The sequence below is a fragment of the Melospiza georgiana genome, chromosome 3 (genome assembly GCF_028018845.1).
Source record: "Melospiza georgiana isolate bMelGeo1 chromosome 3, bMelGeo1.pri, whole genome shotgun sequence".
NCBI classification, from domain to species: domain Eukaryota; kingdom Metazoa; phylum Chordata; class Aves; order Passeriformes; family Passerellidae; genus Melospiza; species Melospiza georgiana.
In genome coordinates this window covers 107751669-107775581 of record NC_080432.1, presented here as the reverse complement: position 1 = coordinate 107775581, position 23913 = coordinate 107751669, and the positions used below count along the sequence as shown (strand labels likewise).

General features: G+C 39.1%; 1 protein-coding gene across 2 annotated transcripts; it reads right to left on the bottom strand.

The window, feature by feature from the left end:
• SLC17A5 (solute carrier family 17 member 5) lies at window positions 1-23494 on the bottom strand. Of its 2 annotated transcripts, none has more exons than XM_058021481.1 (11): window positions 23251-23494; window positions 19564-19760; window positions 17917-18150; window positions 17348-17435; window positions 14619-14705; window positions 13197-13315; window positions 12127-12285; window positions 9767-9899; window positions 7909-8056; window positions 3240-3330; window positions 1-1686 (listed from the first exon to the last, which is right to left on the bottom strand). In XM_058021481.1, exons 1-11 carry the CDS (start codon window positions 23309-23311, stop codon window positions 1549-1551), a joined length of 1455 nt encoding a protein of 484 aa, XP_057877464.1. In that variant the 5' UTR covers window positions 23312-23494; the 3' UTR covers window positions 1-1548. The 2 variants fall into 2 exon arrangements, with proteins under 2 accessions (XP_057877464.1, XP_057877466.1); XM_058021483.1 differs by lacking the exon at window positions 23251-23494 and adding an exon at window positions 22487-22552.
• Window positions 23495-23913: the final 419 nt, after the last annotated feature.

The following is a 23913-nucleotide window of genomic DNA, read 5'->3' as shown; positions in this document are numbered from 1 at the left end:
ATGTAAATATTCAATCCATTTATTGTAGAAACACTGAAGACTAAAACAATATAGTTTTAACATACTCCTACTGAATAAGTACTAATTTAATCTGAACAAAACATTGTTGGTTGTGGAAATGCTGCAGACACAAACAGAGATTTAAACACAGTTTAAATCCACCATCAGAGAACATGACACTTCAAGGAAGGCCAAAACAAAATGGCTCTTAAAGCTAAAAAGTCGAGGCAGATGCCATTTCCTAGAAATGAAGGAAGGTAGGCTCCACTGGAGCAGCTTTAGTACTGGGCTTTTCTTTTGGATTGGTGGTAAATGAAAAACCCAGAGCCCAGTGATTTTTCCTTTTTATCTAATTGCTCCAATCCAGGAATCTTTGGCACAGGAATTTTCCTTTGCTTTGTGGCTCTATCATTATTCAGCCATTTGTTCTCAACAAGGCCACTGTTTTTATAACTTTTAATCCTCCTCTGTGGCATTTAAGTGTGTGTTGTGCAAAGAATGTTCTTGAGTGTCAAATTCTATATTGATAGAAGAGTAACAGCACCAAGTTGTTGCACTAGTTCTTTTATACTCTAGTTTTTTAGCTGGCTAACAAACAAGGCTGTTAGAGAACTGATTTTCCTCATTATTTGCTACACTGGCCTTATTTTATTTCATTTACACCGACAAGCTGACAAACATATCTACATGTAAGAGGAAAGAATTCCACTGCATTGATTTAAAGGGACAAAAAATTAACTGCCAAACTGAAAGTTATTTTAAGGTAATCATGCAGACATTCTATTTCTAGTTCACTCTTGTACACTGCCTAGATTTAAACCACTGAGCTGCATTGCTTCTTTTTTGCAGAGAGAAATAAAAATAAGGTCTGTTTGAAAATCTTGCACCACAGAGGACATGTGGTTTATTCTCAGTTCCAATGCTACATTTACTTCTTTGTTGCTGTGTATTAGTTGTGAAACTGTATTCATGAAACAGGGAATGTTTATATATTCAAAACTTGTGCATAAAATAGAAGTTAGCCATTGTTAAAACAAGGACAAAATAAAAGCACTATAAAAGATTGTATGAAATTAGAGGTCTTCTACAATTTTTTAAACAGCAAAAAACTATCAGTTTCATAATGGAAATCAAAACACATTTTTGGGTACAATTCTTTGCATGTCATTCCTCCTTACAGTGCTACAAAATCACTTTACTTTTTCCTCTCATTTTAGTATCAGCAAACATCTGCCTACCCACTAATTCAGAAAATATTAATTAAAAACTGGAAAGTATTAGAGCCTAGCACACGGATTTAAAAGTCACTGATCATATATTTGATATCAAGTCCTAGCATGAAATTTCTATAGTTAATCCAAGTAGTTTCTTGTTAGGAAATAGCAGATACAGTCTGCCAGATTATTTTCAGTACAAAAGATACACAGATAAAGTAATTTAACTGAATAGCTCTGAAGACTCCTAGGCATCAGCAGGGAAGGCACTTTCTGGTCACACAGTTCTAAGCACAACGGGACTCAGCACAGCTTTGGTATTTCAACATCTCCTTCAGTTTCTATGCAAGTGATATCCACTGACTGCCCAGTCCTGAACTTCTCCACTTGCAAATAATGCAAAGAAAATTGCTCCAAATAGATTAATAGAAGCAGCAATATAGAAAACCATCTGCCATTCTTCCACAGTATTCTGTCAAACAGGGGAAAGAAAAAAAAAAAGATGCAGTCAATTTGCAGCTTCACACTCAAGAAAAAGTAATTTTAAAATCGATGCTACATGCCTTGACTATTTAAATGTAAATGCCATTCAGCATGATTTCACAGCAACATAAAAGCATTATAAACATCAAGGATGAAATCATTAGTAAAGTCAACTTCAGTTTTATAATATAGCTTACACAGACAGTCTTATCAGAACTGCATTACCCTACCTGGCTCAGTTTATCACCCGAGAAGCAGAACCATGGATACAAAGGCAGACAATGTTACTGTAAGGGAAACACTACTTTGGCTTCCAGATCAGGTGATCCGAGGGCTGAAGTGCCCTGCACTGTGCAGTATTCCTAATGACCACTATATGAACAGTCCAGATTCATGTGCCTTTTGGTCCAAACAAGGTAGCTACCCCTACTCAGATTTCAAGAGTAACCCTCTAAACCCTGGTATTTAAGAAAGGCCTTAATAAATGTGTAGTAAAGAACTGTGGTTTATTTGCCTTTTGGGTTGTTTTTTCTTTTCAAATAAAGAAAAAAAATCTATAGACGCCTTAAAGGTTCAGGTTTGTTTTAAGTTCCAGATGATGCTGTAACAAACCTGCAAATGATCTTACTACAAAAACAGAATAACTGACAAGTGCATTAGTATGGAGGGGAAAGAACTAAACTGAACAAAAATACCCTAAAACATCCACTTGTTAAGGTATCTGGAAGAACTGATTTTATTGGAATATATTAATGAATATTTTCTGATTGTTTTTGGTTAGAGCATGGTTATAATAACACCAAGGTCAAAAGTTTGATCCTCATATGGGCCATTCACTTAAGAGCTGGACTCAAAGGTCCTTGTGGGTCCCTTCCAATTCAGAATATCTTGTGATCTGTGATTTTTAAGAAAATCTTTAGAATGACCTCCAACTCTAAAAACTTCAAGTGTATCACTAAGCCCATCTCCCTTTCTTGAAAAGGACAATGTTCACTGATTGTTCATCTTCACATTTTCATTGAAAAATTAGTAATAAAAAACTCCTCAAAAGCCCCAGTGCTTCCCTTTTTCTATCCAAATCATCACACCACCTTGTTAGTCAAATCTAACACTAGAATCTAGTTTCTCACTTGTCTGAGAAGTGCTGACATTAGAACTCAACACCTCACGTGAGAACCTAATTAAAAAAAAACAAGGAAGAACTTGTTCTAGTTTAATAAAGCAATACCACAAATGTCTCATCTAGTTGGCATTTTATCAGAGTTCTACTGTGATAAAAATATATTCATTCAATTCCTAGAGAATATAAGGAGTGAGTCAGTAAAATTTTCAAGTCTTACAAAGGTCTTTGATTTTACCCTTATTTTCCTGATCAAAATCAGGAAAATAAGAGCTAGGAATTAAGTAATTCACAACAATGGAACAATGTGACTTACAGGTGTAACCCATGTTTCATTTAAGGACTGCAGACTTGAGAAGAGGGAATTTCTATTCAACTGAGATAAAAATATAACAACTGAAAAAAATAATAAACAGACTCACATTATGAGTGAGGCTTTTGGCAATAACTGGTCCCACCATTCCTGGGATAGTAGCAAAGGAATTTGTGATCCCAAGGAGAATTCCAGCATACCTGCAAGAGAAGTTGTTAACACTGCTTATTAACTTGTAAGGCTTATCAATCATGGAAAAAAAATTTGTCTAACTTGCATGTAGGCCTTGTCTTGATCACACAAGAGAAATTAAAACACAAATATTCCACTGTGAATGACTTGCTTTTCTTCTAATAACAACTGACAGCTTGGCACATACATTTTAAGGGACATAGTTTAGTGGTGGAATTGGCAGTTAGGTTAATGGTTGGGTGTGATGATCTTAAAGATACTTTTCTACTTCAATGATTCTGCATGTCTTTATTTTCCAGAGGCTAGGTATGGAATTTAACTTAAATTGCCTATGGCTTTGCTCAAGATCCATAATCCAAACTCACATCCCCTTTGCTAAGCCACAACCAAACTGTCTGGAATGGATCCATTGGAGCAGTTAAAGACACATTGCATGTCTTGAGGCAGAAAGACAACAAGAAGTATGACAAAGTGCTGTTTGCCAACAGTAAGAGTTGGTTCAGGTTTCACTGCTAAACATTTGTTTACCAAGAAGGCAGTATCAGCAGTGTGCCTGGATATCCCCATTACATTACAAAGTGTTTATTCCAAAGAGAGGAGTTCAGAGTGCTGTGGCAGTCCTTCCCATCAGCTTTCTGTGGGTCAAGGCCAATGGGAAATGGGCCTGACCAAACCAGTTCTGCTGGTTGCCCTTCCTGCAGCTCCATTCTGAGGGCTCCTGCCCATGAACGTGCTGCTCTCTCACACACAAATGTATGTGCATGCACCAGCAGCCATAAAAACTTGCTGGGAAAAGCTGGTAACTTGCTTAATATCTGAGTCTCAGCACCTCACCTCCAAGCAATTCAAGATCTCTCTCACAGGCATGTTGCAATACTGAAAGTTTGAAACTGTACCACAAGTGCAGACTTGTGAGAGAGACTGAAGAGAAGTAAGAGCCAGATGTTCCACAGAAGTTTGACCTTCTAACCACCAGAGCACAGATCCCTATGTTTTGGATTTTCAAGGTGAATTTGTTGGGTGAAGAATCTTACAAAATACTAATAGTTGCAGTTTACTGTAAGAGAAAGGAATCATACCCCAGTGATCCTTTTCGGTTGTTCAGAGTAAAATTATGTCTTCACCAATATTAATATAACAGAAACATATTTCATCTCTAAAGAGAAATTCATAGCTTTGGAATTTTCTTTACCAAAACAGGAGAATTCAATCATGCAGCATTGTTACAAAAAGATTGCAATATTCATTCCAGTGATATTAGAAAAACATGTGCTTTTTTTCCTGAGAAAGGGAAACAATAATCTAGCCTACTAGTTGATTTTTTTCTTGAAACTCTGCACTACATATCAGTTTAAAGCATGGCAATGCTTTAGTTAAAACTTCTTTATTTCTTATAAACCTAGCAGGCAGTCTTCCTATCTTGGAAAGTGGTTTAGAATTATTAGGCCTTTATGAAGCTGAATGTCAAAGTGTAAAAGTTTCCCTTAGGAAAATAAGCATATAAAGCAAAACCCTGTTTAAAGCCTTTAAGTAGAACCAAATGTACTTTAAATGTCTTCAACATGCTTAAGCACCACAACACTGCTAACAGACACTTTTAAAACTAAACATAGTTTAATAGTTTCTCTGGTCAACAAAGATCTTTGCCAACCAATAGCTGGCTAAATGCCTCTGTTTATGCCCAGGGTTTCTGACATAGGTTGCATTCCTGATAGTGCTTGCTGTTTGATGCAGATAACTGGGATGGCACTCCCTTAGCACAGTGGAAACTCCCACATGAAAAGGGAAAGCACAAAGTGACACAAAGTCTGTAGATCAGAACCAATAGAAGGCTGTTGGTCAGGTTCTTATGGCATACTGGGGATAACCAAACACAAATTAACTTGCAGAGCAGTCAAGTAGTAAAATCAAGAGTAAAATAAACAGCTATGTGAAGTATTTAGTGTACAACAGAGCCACATGAATATTACAAGGGACCATGGTAACACCAATATTAAAATTTTTAAAAATAAAAAGGTATTAATGTAGATTTAAAGCTAAAATAGAATATATACTCCCCAAAAGAACAATCTTGTGTCCCTCCTGTCCCCAACATCATAATAAATACATCATAGCAACCAAAACCATATAGCAAATATTGTTGTTAATTAAGCATCAGTATTTTCATTCACTTTTTTTCCTGTGAATATAATAATTATTTCTTTGATATAATGGAAGTTTTAGTAGCAAAAAGGGATCATTTGCTATTCTTGGCAGCATACTTTTAACCAGTCTAAATGGGCATTTGTGCATTTTGAAACTGCTTTGAATAATTTCTGGTTTTTCTAACCTCTTCCAGTAAATTATGAAAAATAAATATTGAGCTCTGAGTAAACTCTTTACCCAGGTTTCCTTCACAATTTCATGCAGACCCTGTTTTTAGATTTCTACAATTATGTCAAGCATTTCTTTGAAATTGTGCATATCTGCCTTGATAATTTTATCCAACAAAGTTCAGACAAGTTGCAAAAAATCAAGTGTGAGGGAAGAGGAAAGATAGTCTTCTTTTTCTTCTCATCTCAGATATTTTTTGCATTTCTGTATCTGAAGAAATTTTTTAATATGACCTTTGTTATGAGGACATGCTTTTTTCCTTCTCTGTCCCCATTTGAACAGATTTCCCCTGAAGTAAAGCATGCACGTGCTGAATAGAAAATCACTGATTTCAATCAAACAGCACTCACCCTGACCACACCACCACCAAGCAAAGTCTTCCCACACATGCAGCCACTTGCCTCTAGAGGCAATGCTGGGCCAAAGTCTCTGAACCATCAGCAAGATATTACCCTCTTGCAATCAGTGTGCTCCCTTCTGCCTGTCTGAGAGGGAAGAGGAGCTGGAGGAACTTGTCTGGTGCAAATGCAAAGGGAAAAAGCAGGATTTGTCGAGGGCAGGAAGAACAGAGTGGGATCTGGATCAGCAGCAGTTCATGTGAGATAACTAACTATGCCTGCTGACAGGCATCAGCATGGTGCAACATCATTTTTTTCTTGTGGCTTTTTTCCAACACCTAAAATACTCTGAATACTGTTATAAACAAATTGATTCTTGAAATAAACATATTTGAAATGCAAAATGAACTATCTAAAATTAGAAGACACACACAACATCCTAGTTTGGGAAACCTCAACCACTGCCTACATACAGAAGTTCCTTGTATGTGTAAATCACACTGCAGTTGCATGATTCCCTTTTCCCTGTCACAGTTCTGTTGTATTCCATTGACAGGTTAAACTGTACTCACATAACAAGCACCATTTAATACATATTTTGGAAATTAACTCTTGTAGTTCTGGAAAACTAAGCTTGAAACAGAAGTTGTGTAATGGTCCCATAACACCCCAGAAGAACTGCTTTAAGTATATTTTCTAAGTTTGTATTTATTTAAAATATGATTTAAAACAAAGTGTACCACAGAAACTGTTTTTCTTACTTTCATATTCAATTCAGCACTACAAGCTGCTTATAGCTGGCCACTGATGCCTCCCCTCTTGCTTACAACCTAACCTCACCTGCCAAGATTAACTGGATTCCCATTATTTCATATCCATTTGTTAAGTCAAAAATTGTCCATGATTGTGGATATGACCACCATAATTTCAATTGCCAAAGCCTGAATACCATCTTCAACTGGGATGCGAGGTCTCCTGTAAGTTGTCTAGATGATCAGAATTTTTGTATAGATGCTACTTCTACAAAATATTTTTTCCTCTTACACTTACACTTAAAGTCTTTTCATTTTTCACATTAATACTGAAACACACTCTTCCTTGGACATAAAGTCATTTGACCCTGTTCACGTCTAACTGCTACCACAAATTGGTAAATGAAAGACAAAGCGAAATACTTGACTTCTACCAGTGCACTTTTAAAAGAATATACATAGATACACATTCCTTGGGAAACTGACAGATCTGTCCAATTATGAATTTGTAACACATTGGAGAAACTACAGCCTGAAGTCTCAACTTTCCATTCTTGAAAATTATGCTTTTAAGAGCAATTGTACATACCTGATTTGTTACCTACTGACAAATCAGGTCAACTACTTGTAACAAGATTTAGATTCCAGTGTACAGAATGTTTTGCAAATGCACAGTGCTTAAATATGGTAATGTTCATACCAGAGGCTGATAGCTCTGATGGAAAAGTTGAAAACAGTGAAACACTTAGCTGTATTGTACAGTTCAAAAAGCACTGTCCTATTGTAAACATGAATAAAAAAAAGCTGTCCTATTATAAACATGAATCAAAAGTCTATCAAATCTATAATTAAAATCTGTAACTACAGAAATTATATAATTTATTACTGCAGGATCAAACCTGAAATGATTTCAAACTACTGTTTATGTCATATCCTCTGCCAAACTAGCACTTTTTGGAAATACAGTGTTTAATATTGTAAACCTAAGTCAGTGTTTACACTCCAGGCCTGTACGCCACATGCTCCATAGCTGCATTTCCAAGGCACCCCAGCAACACAAAAAGAAAAAAAAGGGGGTCATAAACTTTTCACACGCACTAACAACATTTTCAGCAATACTTACGAAGGTGCTATGTCCAGATGGTTGATGCTGTAGCCTGATGTACAAAATCCTCCTAGCGTTGTCGATATGGTCACGAATGCCACCGCCAGGGCGTAGTTGCAGCCAATGAATCCGGCGGCCACTAGGAACAGCGCCGGGCCAATCATTCCTTCAAGACAGAGGCCCGAGACTCAATGGACGCCTGGAGTCCATTCCCTCCACCCTCGGCCGCCCCCTGGCGCACGGAGCCGGCAGCGCAGGGCGCGCCTGACGGCCGGAGCGTCCCTCCCACGGCGGCGGGACAGGGCCGGGCTGGGCGGGACGGGGCCGGGCTGGGCGGGACAGGGCCGGGCTGGGCGGGACGGGACCAAACATCAGCCAGCTCCAACCCCTGCCACTGGCAGGGCCACCTTCCACCACATCAGGCTGGTCAAAGCCCCGTCCAACCCGGCCTCAAGCACTTCCAGGGATGGGGCAGCCACAACTCTGACCAACCTGTTCCAGTGCCTCACCACCCTGGCAGTAAAGAATTTCTTCCCATTATCTAATTCAAATATACTCTCTTTCAGTCTGAAGCCATTCCCCCTTGTGCTATCACTACATGTCCTTGTTAAAAGGAAGAGCAGATGGGTTGCAAAACTTGTCTCAGGAAACAGCAACTCGATCAGAAATATCCCACTCTAGTGGCAAGGAACAAACTAGATTAAAAAAACTAACAAAAATCAACAGGTTCTGAAAATTACCTCACAAGTTAATTTTACTTATTGCTATACATAAATTGAAGCTGCACTGACACTGTGAACCCGGGGTGACTCCAAGATAGCTGTAGAGATGCTGCATGAAGCATCTCTAAACTGGAAACAGTTTATCAGCCATCATGAGCTCATGCACACTGCTTCCTATGTTGGTAGCTGTCTCTCTGTACCAGAGCCCATTTCCATGACCCCATCGTGACCTCTGTGAACAGCTGCAAGTACACACTTTTGCTGATGAAGCCAATCTAAGTCTTGCTTCTCCTAAAACAACAACATTTTTTCTCATGAGTTATGCATACATGAGTGTGAGGTGTGCAGTCCTGCAGTAAATAGAATCACCAAAACAGCACGGGCTTAAAGACAAACAAAATGCCTGAGAATTTATTACAACAGCTGCTTTAAAGAAAGCAATTGAATCAGCTGAATTCAGCAGGCAGCAAGGATCACCATACAACAACTGGGCTACAATTTTTGTGGATCCTGTGCCCAATCTTTTTTTTTTTTCTTCAATTTCTTTCTCCTGTCCCCTCTTTATTCAGCAATCAACTTCCTTTTCTTAAATACAGTCTTTTACCAGCCTGATCTGGCTGATCTGTTGGTGATTTCAGATCATCTTTCCTTCCAGTTAGTCAAGACCATTTAGGATTCTGTTTGGTCTTTCTACTGGGGTAGCAGCTGTAAATTTTGCAAGTGTATTCCAATTCAGTTACTTTAGTCTTAGATAAACAAAACACTGAACAACAGAATAGGCTCATGCAGAACAATAATCCTGTCAGTTTGATAAACCTTTTCTGATAACAATGTTTCATTCACCCTTTTATGGTGACTTTACACGACCATTTATTTGATTGGTTTGCTTGTAGTCCAATTATCTTGACCTAAAAAAAGCTTTTGACAATCTCTTATTGTTCTCTTATCCAGCAGGCCTACATCTCATGGAAAAAGACAGAACTACTCCTGACACATTAATGTAAAAATAAAGTTGTTCCTCTCAAGCCATGCACAATGCTGACTCATCTCACAGCAGAATGTCAGACTACTCCCCCAAGCCCTTAAATTTTCCCAAATTGACATTATTATATTTTCTAAGATTATATGTTCCAAGAGATAATACTTGTACCTACCTATTAGGGTAAAACATTTGCGAACACAAACAGTGGAGAAGTTCTGTTTTTCCCGTAAATAATCAGCAATTTGACCAGACAGAATTATACATAACCAGCATCCAAAATAAGGCAGGGCAGACAAAAATCCATTCTGTTAAGGAAGTAAAAGAAGACAGTTAAAACACTAAAATGACAAACCAATCCTAACTTAATCCATAACTACCAATGCAGTCAGACCAAAAACTCAAAGGTTTCGATCAGCAACTAGCTTCAGGAAGAAGAAAATCATAACTGAAGGTATCCTGTGGACATTAATCTGATTGTGGAAGTTGCCAGGATACCAATATCAAGCGAGTTACTAAAATAACTGGAAGCTGTAAATATTATTCAGAATTTTGAAAAATACACAAAATCTCTGGGTTTTGTATACTACTGTTATATTATATTATTCCTAATCCATCTGGTGAAACATCTGGTGCTGCCTGTAAACAGAAACAAAATCTAGAACTAGAACTTTTCATCATATCTAGACTGGACATGCCACAATCTCAAAGCTGAATTATTCAGGATCTGACATCACTTACACTGAAGCCACCAGTTAGTTTCCATTACTTTAAACACATGCTGCTTAGGCCTCTGCCTGATTCTACATGATTTTCTGGTGAAGGGGAGCAAAAGGTACTACTAAACTGCCCACATTTACAGCCTTTCCAAAAATTATGGATAGTTATTGATAACAGAGCTATAATTTGACCTCATCTGTGATTCAAAAGGGGTATTTGAGTAGAAATAGTATGACCTTCATACACTAGTATGAAATGTATATTTGCCAAGAAGTGAAAGATTCCCTAGAAGTTTTAATTTTAAATTAAACAAGACATTCATCCCCACCTGGAGTCCATTCTACCAGTACTTAAGCATGCTGCCTGTTGCATTTCAGTACTTAGTTTTCAAAAATAGTAAGTAAAATTTTGAAAAACAGAGACAGTCTCAGTAATCAAGAAACTTTTTCGAAGCACTGTTCAATGACACAGCATTATTTTAAACTAATTTCTGTATTTTAGAAAGGAAACTGAGTATAATATATAATAAAAGCAATCTAAGTGTGTAATATTTTAAACCATAACGCAATTTCCATCTAAATGTGTGGCAACACTTAGTCCAACACTATTACTCAAATTATTTTTTTGATGTTCACAACAGTCAGTACTCTAAGCTACTCCAAAAAGAAAAAACATGATTCAAAGTCAAAGGAAATCACAGCAGAATCTGTTACTATTTAATATAATGGCGTTTCACAAAAAAACACATGCAACTGAGAGCTGTGGTAGCAAATGACTTTCACAGATACTGATGTCTCTTCAGGGATACCTGAAGAGGCATAATGAGGAGCCCAACCAGCAACATCAGTTAGATTCTCCAGCTATTTTGCAGCTTGCCCTAATGCAACCTTCTGTTCTAATGCTAAAGTTCCCCATCTTCTCCTCCCAAGATTGCTGGTATTGTTCATCTTCAGATTGCTGTAAACTAGTTTGGTTTGCTAAACCAGGAAAAGACTATGTTAAACTTCTTGCAATTTCTGAGCACCTTTATATCTTAGCTGTACCAGTTTCTCCAGGTAAGCTATGCCCTCACCAAAACTGTTTCATTAAAGGCAGACCAGTACAGTCAAGTAAATGCTGTAAATAAGAATATTCCACCTTCCCAACCCCCTTATTTTTCCCTGGTAAATAATTTAATTTTATAAAATCTCCTTACAAAGCACTATATCTGGATCTTAAGACTATGGTTTTGTTTCATCCAGTTACCTTAGTGAGAAAAGGGATTTTACCTCTACTGCTCATTGAGGAAAGAAATGGACAATCTGGAAAGTGATCCTATCAGAATGAAGCTTTTCTCTGGTCCCTTTCTCCCCCAAACCCCATCCTTAAAATAGTTTCAAAAATGCCACTTGTCCAATAGTTTACTTAGTTTTATTTTTAACTGGAAATGCTCTCCTTTATGAATTAGCAAAGAAGTACATACTATTTCAGAAGCCATAAAACGGTGTAAAATCTGAAATAGTCATAGAAGCCATATAACAAGGAAACTATAGTTACTGTTTTAAAGCAGGGCAGGTAAAGATGGGTACCATGCATCTTCAAACATAAAATTTAACATGAAAGCTAGCACTAAGGTAAATAAGTCAAATAAGTCCATAAAGTAGAAATTATAAGGCAGGCAACATTTTTGATGCATCTGCCTAATTGTGTGGAGTTATCATTTCCCAGCTATACATTTACATTCCAAGGTTCTTAAACAGCTTCCTCTATTCTAAACAGCAGTTGATTTAGTTTCTTTAATTAAGAAGGAAATTACTACATTTGTATACATCTCACCTCCTGTGCATCAAATCGCAGGATTTCCTTCATGTACGTGGGCAAGAGTGTAAGAAGTGTATAGAAAGTCCAGTTGTAAGAGAAGTGTGCCACAACAATAGCCCAGAGTGGAAGGGACCCCAGCATAGGTCTCCAGGGAACAGACTTCTGTGTAGAAAGCTGGCAAGCAGGAGACAAAGAGAAAAGAAGGAAATCAGAATGGTGATATGAACATTTACTAAATACAGTGGTTTTGATGCTAACCAAATCTATGCTCATGATCTATTCTGAAAGGCACAAAACAGTCTCAGTTGAGAGATGCAAGTCATCAGCAATGAATGAATTACTTGTCTTCAGTTCTCAATGAAGGTTTACTAAAGTATGTTACTGCTCTGATGTTTACTATTCCAAAGTAAACCAATTACTACATTTTGTAATTCAAAAAGTGTGCCTTCCCTTGTTGAAATGTGATGCCTTCTGCTTTTATTATAAACAATTAAATATTTAGTCACCCCTCAGGTGTTGATTTAGCTGAACCCTTCCTGCTCAATCCTAGGTATTAATTTTGGTCTCTCAGCCAGCTTCACTGTTTGTAGATACATATCCCCCCAGGCATAGGAATGAATCTTATGCAGACTTCAGGAACTGGCTCATAAACATTTTCTCTGTCAATAGTAATCTATTTCTTAGTCGAGATGACACACTGAGAAAGAGAAATGCTGTAAAATATGGTATTGCAAATGTTAAAGACATTATACAGGTCTGGATCTAGTATAAAATTACAGATTTGAGCATTTTTTAATACAAAGTTTTTTAAATAAAGCACCTCAACATCTGTAACAAAAAGCATTATTATAAATGCTTTGTTTGATTACTGATTGTTTTTCAGTTTACAACTGAACTATTAAAAAAAAAATTGTTTGAAAAGTCCTGTCTCCATCTCAGGTTAAGAACGGTATTCTAAACATAAACATGTTTACATAAACATATAACAAAACATGTAACAAACAATAAACAAAGCTTGAATTAATGATCATGTTTGTGGCTTATGTTCAGACTGAAGTAGGTTGGTCGCTACTAAAGTGCTGTACCTGATCTTTTAGAGAAGACAGTATATATTCTCTTTCAGCATGTGAAATGCTCCTGTGAGTTTCTGGTGTATCACTAACCAACAACATCCAGAAGAACCACCACAATACGCCAAGTGCACCTATTGTGAAAAGATGGGTGAAGAGATGGAAATTTTAAAAAAGCAATTTTATTAAGTAATACTCTCAGATGATATAGTCAGAAGTGTTTTCTCAATACTCTAATACAATTTTAATGAACATTATTTTTCTATCTACTTACAAATGCCAGTTCCCCAAAGTGGCTTAACAATGCCCATTTAGATACAGTAAAGAATGAGGATGACTAAGCAGAATTTTTTCTTTTTATTTTTTCCTCTTTCATTTCCTCTGCTTGAAGTTCTTCATACAGCAAGAAAGCTGTGTGCTCATACATAATTGTATTTTTATCAGTCACATGGAAAAGCCACAAAGGGTATGGCTCACCCTCAGGAAATAAAAAGTTCATGTTAAGTTTAATCACAAAAAATACTCCATGCACATATACAAAATATCATTACATAATATACCAGCTTATTACAAAAAATTTTATTAAGCTTTTATTACATCAAATATTAGCTTAATTCTGCAAGCCAAGCCCAGAATTTTCATTTGAAAAAAGTTAAATTTTCAATAATTGGTCCAAAATAACTGCACTTTTATGTAATTGCAACATTTTAACTTATTTCATTTTGTTCAGTGCTACATTTTTACTTATTTCATTTTGTTCAGTTCTTTGGTTTGAATCTTTGTGACTTGAAAAAAGTTGGAGACTTTTTGTGAGGGAAATGTTACTCTTGTCTTATATTCTGATTCTGCCTTTCCCATGCAGAATATGAAATGTCTCACACACGTAAACAGACCTATAAAAGGCATTAGGTGAGACATGCTGTTAAAAAAAAATTTTCTCTTTCAGCTTCTTCCAGAATATATGACACAGTAAATATGCTATGCATTCCTTCAGGGTCCCTGTGACTGCTAGGGATTTCCAGTTTACGTTTTAAGCAGCAGTAACTTTTCACACGTTTGTTCATTCAAAGTTGAGATTTATTCCTGGGATTAAAGTTATTAACTCAATTTCACACTTCAGATAAGAAATTTCAGCCTGTTGTTTTCAAGTGGTGGGAGAGTTAAGAGCATTTGACTTGCACCAGCTTTTGTCCAACTCAGAGACAGCTTTGTTCACTGGAAAAAGGCTTATTTAGCCATTCATTGGAATCTACTTAGCCCTAAATATCTCTAATTGCCCAGAAGAAATAAAACAGCAACCCAACATGTCAAACACTCTTTTAAAACTTAAAATAAGTTGTATATTGTATGCTTTTCAAAAAGAATATGGATTGTACTTTTAATAATTAAGAAAAATCAAAACAACACCAAAAAAATCAAAGAAAAATCAAAACTCACCAAATATGTAGAACACATAAACCCAGTTCATATAGTAACAAATTAAACCAGATAGTGGCAGAGACACAACAGTTCCCAGCTGTGCACCTACCAGAAGAAAGCAAAACAAAGTGGAAAAATAATCAGATCTCCTATGGACCTCTTAAGTGTAAGTGCCGTTTCAGAGTTATTTCATTTTTCTGTAATAAATCATGAATAAAAATTGTCACTACCACTAGAGGGTTGTGCATTGCTTTAAAGAAACACAGGCACAATGAGCTGCCTTGGCAGCTCCGAGCAAATAGAGCCATAAAGCCCTAAGAAGCCAAAATTAGAAGCAATGAGCAATAAAAGATAAGGATTCTTAGCACATTTGTCCCAAAAAAGTGATGGCTCTAACACATCTAAACCAATGCAAATTAGTCAAAACAAGAGAGAGCTGAGCACAGTATAATTAAGGCCTTGGGAGTATAATGTGCCAATAATATAGTCTGTTTGCTTTTTTTGTATCTCCTTCTAGCGCCACAAAACTAGAATTCAGAAACATGAAGCAGAAGTCAGGCATATATAACCAGGAAGTTCAAATTCCATGTTTCCTGAATGTGACAGGCTCTAGGATCAAGGGAGAAGGGAAAGATAAGCAGTTCAGAATAAAGCCAAAAGGCAGAAAGAACTATTCCTGTGCTTATAATTCAACATACATTTTGCAAAGAATAAGGATGGCAGGTGTTTCCCTTTCAAAATCTAAACCAGAAACCTGTATTATTTACATACTTGACAGCCTACTGGTGATAAACAGCAGGTTTTGTCTCTTAATGTTAGCTGCAAAATTACTTCTCTGGACTTAATCTCAACTCAGAAAATATTATGTTGATATTCTGGCTACCTAGACTCCATCTTTATGGAAACAATTTTTATTTGAGGCAGAAAGCTCCAACAATGAATAAAACCACATACATCATGCAAAATATAAATCAAAATAACAACTACACATAAACTCAACCACATGTTCTCAGAAAATCAACAGGATCGTGATTAAATTAACTACAGACCACATGACTGCCAACGTGGAAGGAAAGGAAGGAAAACAGCCTGCCAGGATTACACAAGATATCTTATCCACCCATGACTGCTAACAATGGGCTGCTCAAGGCCACAGACTCTTCTCACTAGTACATTAGCATATATTTTCACACAATACAAAAGGACAGTTTAAAAGCTCCCAGTTGTAAATGCAGTAGAAGGCAATTCCAACTCAGTTTGCTCTGCTTAACTTGTGTATTAGGTCTCACATGAAGACTTCTTTTGAAGTATATTTAATTAAATACGAAGGTAGAAAACAGATTTTTAAAAAACAGAAAGAAAAAAGTTTTTTGATGCATTTGATGAGTTGAAGTAGGTCTTTGAAGGGTCACTTCAATGAGTGATGAGACACTTGGTTCAGAGCAAAGTGAGGAATTGTGAGGAAAAAGGATTAAGGCTGCATCTCTCTGGGAAAAATGAGTCACTCTTAACTCCTTAAGAAACTGTAGCTGAAATTTGCATTGTATAGACCTGTCTTCTTGATAAAAAAACCTAATTATTACTAATAAGAGTGAGCAAAGCAAACCATTACTTCAGTAACCAAGTACACAATTTGTCATCCTCAAAGAAATAATATCAATTTTGATTAGCAAATTTAGAAACCTATATTTTTCACCTGCCCCTCAAATACTGCACTGAGACACGTGACTGACCAATAAATCCCCAAAAAGAAGGCTCAGTGGAGGCAGGCAAGAACAACATGTCCATCACTTGGGGAATGACACTGGGTGTGACCAACCACGACTTTATCTCAATACAAAGGGCACCAGAGGGTGGCTTTGGCTTAGATAAACAGTTATGTCAGTCGAGTGGATCAGCTGGTGGTGTAAATCTTTCTCCTCATTCAGTTCATTAAAAGTGAGACTGTCTCACTGACTTAGCCAGACCGACAAGAGGGGAGTGAATACATGGGTCAGTCTAACACAATGTGCAAAAGTTAAACAACAACAGAATTTCTGAGAGAACAGACTTGACCTGCAGTCAATCCAAACTGAAGTGTATTGCAATTGCTGTATTTTGCTAAGTGTCAACTTACATTTGCTAAGTGCTAACTTATACTTGTGCTGTGCTTTCAGTACATTCTGTATCATTCTGCTAAATCAAAAATCCTGTGTAACATCAAGTATCTTCAAAGAAGTTAATCTGATATCAAACATAACCCCTTCCAGACACAGAATATCTAGGACAATCTGGTCAGAGAGTACTCGACTCTGACAAGGAGCTCTTGCAGCAATACATGGGACGTTGGATGTTTTCCTCCCAAAGTTCTTCCAAGAACACTTAAAAAACCCTCCAAAAACCAACCAAACAGCTCTATTCTGTGACTGCCCAGCTTTTTTGTTCCTAATGCTAAATATTTTTTATTTTCAGTATCTTCTATTAATTATCTTCACAGTAATTATTTTCACCACTTTATGCCAAAGTTAGACCCAAGTTTATACTTATTTGTAGATCAATACATTTTGTCAGGTATTGATCACGACAAAATCAGGACAACCATGAATAAATTAAGAAAACTAATGGAAAGCAAGATTTACTTTAATGTTACATTTTCTGGATTAAATACTGATTAAAATTTACAGTATAAATCCCTTTGATTTCAGTCAATCCTCCCTGTTTCTGCAGTAAAAATGTATAATCCCATTATCAGCGTGGGAATTTCTCACCTGCATATGAAATACTAAGGAGCTTGCTGCGTTCCAGTGGAGGAGCCCAAGAAGACCACATTGAATGCATAGCTGGGAAGGTAACACCCTAGAAAACATCATTTCATTCTGCTGAAATGCAAGGATTTTAGAACTCACTTCAACTTTACATGTTTCAAAGCACACCTCATTAAAAAGCAGTAGTACAATCTATGAGTTTGTTGTCTACCAAGAAACCACTTAAAAATTGTGCAAGGCATGAGAATACGGAGGCAGAATTATTTTCTCCTGCTTTTGAGTCTGTATGTACTGGAAAAGCAGCAACAATACAAACATCACTGTTTTGAGGCCCCGGTTTCCAAAAAATGAGAATAGTTTTGTCTCAGGTAACCTTACATTTCTTATTTGAAAAGCTTAAGCTAAAATATAGTACAAATGCTTTAATTATCTAAAAACCATAAAACTAAGCCACTCAAATGAAACAATCCATATGCTATTCCAGCATAACAAACCCCACTGAGTCTAATCACTACAATTTTAAACAAATTATTCAGATACATTTTGAAATTACATAAAGGAAACAGGATTACCTCTCCCAGTCCTTCCAAGGCTCTGACAGCTATGAGGTAGCCAACTCCCAAATTTGCAGCTAAGGGAGTAAGCAAGGTGAATACAGAGGTACCAAAGATGCCAAACCCCAGCAACAGTTTGCCTCCAATTCTACTTGCAAGATATCCTCCCGGAATCTGAGTAATGATATAGCCATAGAAAAAAGAACCAAGGATCCATCCCTGAGTCTCAGCATCCCAAGAATACTTTTCTCCCTAAGAAGAGAAAAAAACCCAACAAAATGCAGTAAGTTAAAGATGGTAGTTTCTCTGACCACATTTTTTATTACATTGAACCACTGTTTATTCCATTATAGATAAATTTCAAATTTTTTGTGACATGCTCCCTAGGATCTCCTTCCTCTACACCCACCTGTACTGCAATTAAAGTTGTGTTAAAAGCTAGTTCAGGTAGTTCACAGTCTGTTTGGACATATCTAATCCAAGTATGAAAATCATTACTACATGAAATACAAGTGCTCTGTCAGTTATCCCTTTCTGAACCCTAAGCAGCTTGGGTTAGGTGACAGGTACTGACTATGTAAGTCTGCCTGAGTATGAATCCCACTTCTGAATCACAGAGTGGACATTCTGTCATGCTCTATGAAAAGGCTCTACCTGCAGAAAATTTATGGACCAAAAAAAAAAAAAAACTAATAAGAAAATGCAGGTGCTTAAATTTAACGTAAAGAAAGAGAGCAGTCACGGACAGGGCTCACAAGGGTAGGTAGAATAATGGGAGAAGCACAACAGAGGGAAGATGAGTTTAGTGGTCAATGCAATAAAAGTGAAGATGATTGAGACAGGAATCTGCAGCTATAAAGGAAGCCAGCAAGAAGACAGGAACTGTTGCCCAATAAAGTGATTCTGAAATTTGGGATCACTTCCAAAAGATCAATTTTTCCGCATCTAAACAAGCAGCATGCATTTCACAGAAATGATGAGACAGAATCTTCCCATAAAGTTCACCATTATAATTTGTGATAAATAATAAATGAAAGCAAACAAAATGAAAGCAGGAAGATGGCAAGAGTGCTCACGACTACTTCAACTACAAGATAAGATCTGTGCAAGTCCAAATTCACAAAGCTGAGGGTTTTTTTAGAAATCTTTTTTTTCCATATCTGTCAGCTCAGTTAAGAAGTGTGATTTTAAGGATTACTGGAATTCAGAGGTAAAGGATATAAAGACAAAATGCATGATCTGGGAAAGAGATTGAAGAAGTGAAGAGAGAAATGGTACATGTTAATTTGTAATGAAATTTCATGCCATTGTGACTGTACAAAGAGCAGGCAAATTGGTCAGTGATGGGAGCTCTGACGCAGATATAACAGTAATCAATTGGTAAGTGGCATACAAAACAGTGAGTCATGGCAGATCTACGTGGTCAGATTAGCCAATTTCTAAGGAATAGCACAGAAAAGAGGTATGTAAAAAGCTGACCCTGAGCACAGCACTTCTCAATTAGCTAGTCATTTAAGGCTAATATTTCCCAGAACAGCTTTAAAAGAACCACTGGAAAGGCTATCCAATAAAAACCAGCCTGTTCTTTCTATGGTTCTATCTATCCCAGAGCTCTAAAGGCATTTTGACATGCCATGTTACAGGACAATATGTGTGAGACCTCACCGTGGTGTTGCGAGGAACATTTATGGTGGAGGAATGCTCAGGGCACACATTGGAAGTCACATTCTTGGCTGAGCTTGTGTTAGGTTCTACCATATCCACCAGAGCGACGCTGAGGTTCACACGCAGCGCGTACACCAGGAAGAACCCAAAGCAGGCCAGGAGGGCGAGATTGTAGCGAGCTGAGCAGCACGCAGGGACTGAAACGAGAGCAGGTGAAAAGTGTTTAACAGATCTAACAGAATAACAACAACTCATCAGCAGTTTCTACTAAGGTTCTCAGAAATCTTTGGGTAAGATAAAGAATCAGCAAGCAGACGAGATAATTTTTTTTTCTTGAAGGGGTAGAGTCTGAGGCTGGTTGAAAAAAATTTAAAACCCCACTTTCATACTGATGTGCAAAGTAAATGTAATCCTCATTTAGACAATGGGCAGCTACCCACAATAGAGTGAGGACTGCAGAGGATGTGTAGTGTGTGGTCTGTGGAAATGGATTTAGAAACATAGTATGAGAAGTCCTCTCCAAAATACTGTAATATTTTTTCAAGACAGAATTTCACACTTAAAAAAACCCCAAAACAATTAGTGGGAAGCCTGTAACATACACAAACATGGCTCAAGAAACACAAATACTCCTAAAATTGTGCTGAAGAACAGTCATTGCCAATTCAGGCTGTTTTCTAGAACAGATTTTCCTTCTATAAGTTTGTTTACAAGGGAATATGCATTTGCTGACAGCTGACAAAACTACAGAAAGGGGGATGGCAAACAGTGTGGTGGCACTGTGAAACAGTAACAGGCTCCCAGTTGCCCAGTACACCCTCTTGGCCGTCACAAGACAACAAAGGAAATGAGTCCTAAGATTCAGCATAAAATCTGTGCTGTGACATTAAAGTCAGCTCTGTCAGTTGTTTATACACAGATAGCAGACATGCCCTGTAACACAGTTATTGATTTCCTACAGCAGTACACAGCACCATTTGGCAGAGAGCATTCATCAGTGCCAGGAGATCCAGACCAGAGCTGAGCTTAAGAGTTTGAATATTTGCAGCTACTATTTATGAACTGGGAATGCCTGAAACTACTGAGCAGGAATGTCAAATTGAGGAAGAACTAGTTGAACAATCTGCTGAATTTGCAAATCGAGCTTAGAGTTTCCCCTCCTGTGAGGGAGCTACATTACTAATGGTAAGATTTATAACCTGGATGTCTGAAATTGGGAAGATTAGCAGATATTACATCAGCTCACATCAGTCTACAGTGAACTCATCTTTCAATAGTCAGAGTTCAAATGATGAATAGAACAAGTACATCTATCAACAGGACTGACCAGAGCCTTATCTGCTACTGCAGAATGTCGCTTGAGTGGATTTTCTGATCTGCAGTAAGAAACAAAGGGCATGCCCTGTGGACAAAGATATCTTTCCCTTCCCAGTAACTTGCCTGAAACAAGGAATGAGCCTATGTGATTTTACATTTCGGGGGGAACACCAACAGAACCTTCCTGCAAGATTGTTTTTCATAATATTAAGAGAACTTTCCCATTTTTGAAGTCTCTAATCCTGACAAAGTTTATGTGAAGTTCATTATGCACAAGTTGTTAAAATGACACAGAGATGCTGTACTTGCTGTGTTCATTTAATAAATAAATAATAAACAAAGCTATTGTACAAATATGCAAAACCCCTTCCAGACCTGTGGTAATTGCAAGTTTGGCCTCAGAAGCATTTGAAAATGCCATCCTGGATTTCTAAATGACATGAGGGAGAGCAGCCAAGATTTTATTGCTTACATTAAAAACAACAGGCACCAAGAACAGGAAGTACTACACAAAAACTAGTCAAGCAGCTTTGTCGTTCTTTATTGTTGTTTAAAAAGCAATTTGCCTTAAGTAGAAAATGTAAAGTCATATAATTTATAAAAATGAATATAATTACAGGTAAAGCTACTTAACTGTTCTACTTCTTGTAGTTGCTGGGGTTAGATAATAATAACAGAAAGCTGAATAAGACACTGATGATGTAACTCTTCCTTGGAAATGTAGATTAACTGGAACATCCATTACTCTTCCTCTATAAGGCTCTTACTGCTATACAACTTGCATGGAGAGCAAGCTCCACAAAACAGATGTGCAAGAACTTAAGGTCACTAGTGTCAGATTTTTTTTTCCCAACTGTAAACATTTTATTAAAAACATTTACCTAATAAACATGTAGAATTGAAGTCTGAAGAAAATAGCTACTAAATTATTGGTTCCCTGTCATTCCATCATGTGCATTTGAAATATGTTAAGAATATTAGATCAAGTTAACAAAACAGAAGATTCAAGAAGATTACAGGTGTGTTTCAGGAGAGTGCTATAATCAGAGACACAGACATTCACTCCCCTAAAGTTTAAAGCAGCTAACCAAAGCTTAAAGCATTGGGTTCAAGGTCTTACCTCGACTAGCAGTCTTTGGTCCTACGTCTATAGCAAACTCTGATTTCAGGGGCATGTTTTAAAGCAACGTAGCAATAATTTAATAAGATTCTTAAATTGCAGTTAAAAAAGGTCTGTGCTGCAAGTTGCACGGCAGTTTAAAGGAAGTTGCTCATCTGCAGTAGTTTTCCTTGTGGGTGAGGTGAGCCACCTCTAACTGGAGCCTGATACATTGTGCAAACTTATGAACATATTGCTTTAGGAAGACTTGAGCTCAAATTCTCTCCTTCCGGCACTTTTAAAGTCATTTTGTTAGCAGCACCCCTTGATGCAGTTGCACATCTGCTAAGTAGGTTAGATCATTTTTGCATGGCATACTAAAAAAACTAAAGATCTTATTCTACTCTTTATAGGTTGTACATTCTGGGAAGCAAAACAGCACAGACAAATATAAACATGCGGGCCCTGTTGTTAAGCTCTGACCATATATCGAGCCTCCTCTCCTACCTTCGTGCATCCTTTCACCTTCCTTCCTCTCCATACTTGCAACAAGCAATTAGTCTTAATTCAAATTCTGCCTTCATGTGAAATTTTGACACGATCTCGGTGGACCCCGGTAGCTTTTAATATTTGCACCGGTATTTGGGCTGGGATGTCTTTACTGTAACGACACCGAGCAGAGGACTGGTGTCTGACAGGGCTGCGCGCCTGGCCCCGCCACCGACAGAGCCGCGACCGCAGTCGGGACCCGGGGCCGTGCCTGATCAGCACCCCCGGGCACCGCGGCGGCCCCGGCACCGAGCGCCGCTAACGGCGCGGGCGGGCGGCGCAGCCCCCGGGCCCGTCACCGCTGTCCCCCCCCGTCAGCACTGTCTCCCCGTCACCGCTGTCCCCCCGTCACCGCTCTCCGCAGCCACCTCTGTCCCCCGTCACTGCTGTCCCCCCGTCACCGCTCTCCGCAGCCCCCGGGCCCGTCACCGCTGTCCCCCCGTCACCGCTGCCCGCAGCCACCACTGTCCCCCGTCACCGCTGTCCCCCGTCACCGCTGTCCCCCGTCACCGCTGTCCGCAGCCACCAGTGTCTCCCCGTCACCGTTGTCCCCCCGTCACCACTGTCCCCCCGTCACCGTTGTCCCCCCGTCACCGCTGTCCCTCCGTAACCCCGGCAGTGTCACGGCGGCACCGACCCCGGGCCCCACAGCGGCGCTCGCGGCCCGCGCCTCCATGGCAACGCGACGCCGCCACCCGGGGGCAGCTGCCGCCCCGTCTCACCCTTGTCGGGCTGGGGCTCCTTCAGCAGTGGGGTGCGATCCTCTCCCTCCTCGGGCTCCATCGCGCTGCTGTCACCCGGACCGCGCAGCGCGCTCAGGGCCAGACCGCCCGGCGCCACTGCTACGGCCAGGAGCGTAGCCCGGCCTGGCTCAACTTAGCTCAGCTCAGCTCAGCTCTGCCCAGCTCTGCTCGGCTTCAGTTTCCCCCGCCGCCGCTCCCCGCGCTCTCGGCTCTGCCCCGCCGGGGCCGGGCAGCGGCGGCCGCAGCCCCGGCGATCATGTGACGGGAGGGGCGGGCGGAAACGCCTTCGGCGCCACGCTGCTGGCGGGCCGCCCTCGGCCGCCATCTTTAGTGAGGGCGGCTGCCCCCTCGCTCCTCCCCGCTTCCCTCCGGCCGACGGAGCCGCGGGAACGCGCCCGCAGGCGGGCGGCGGGTGTCGCTGTGCGCGGGGTCCCGAATGCTGAGGGAAAAATTCCTCGTAGGACAAATCTGATGACGCTGATTTCAGCACAACCGGCAGCTCCTCAGTGAAGGCGAGGGGCCTCTTAATGCGGGTCTCCTGCGGCAGCCACGGACGGAGAAGGAAAGGCTCGAGCTGCGGGCGCTGGGTCTCTCTGTAACCACCGAAATACCATTTTACAATAAATTGCAGTATCTGCAGTG

Coding starts and splice junctions, on each gene's coding strand:
- SLC17A5 (XM_058021481.1), bottom strand. CDS start 23,311: ATGGAGCCCGAGGAGGGAGAGGATCGCACCCCACTGCTGAAGGAGCCC. Junction 13,316..14,618: donor TTATGTGTTCTACATATTTG/GTGAGTTTTGAT, acceptor TTTTCACAATAG/GTGCACTTGGCGTATTGTGG. Junction 9,900..12,126: donor TGCGATTTGATGCACAGGAG/GTGAGATGTATA, acceptor CTTCCTTAACAG/AATGGATTTTTGTCTGCCCT.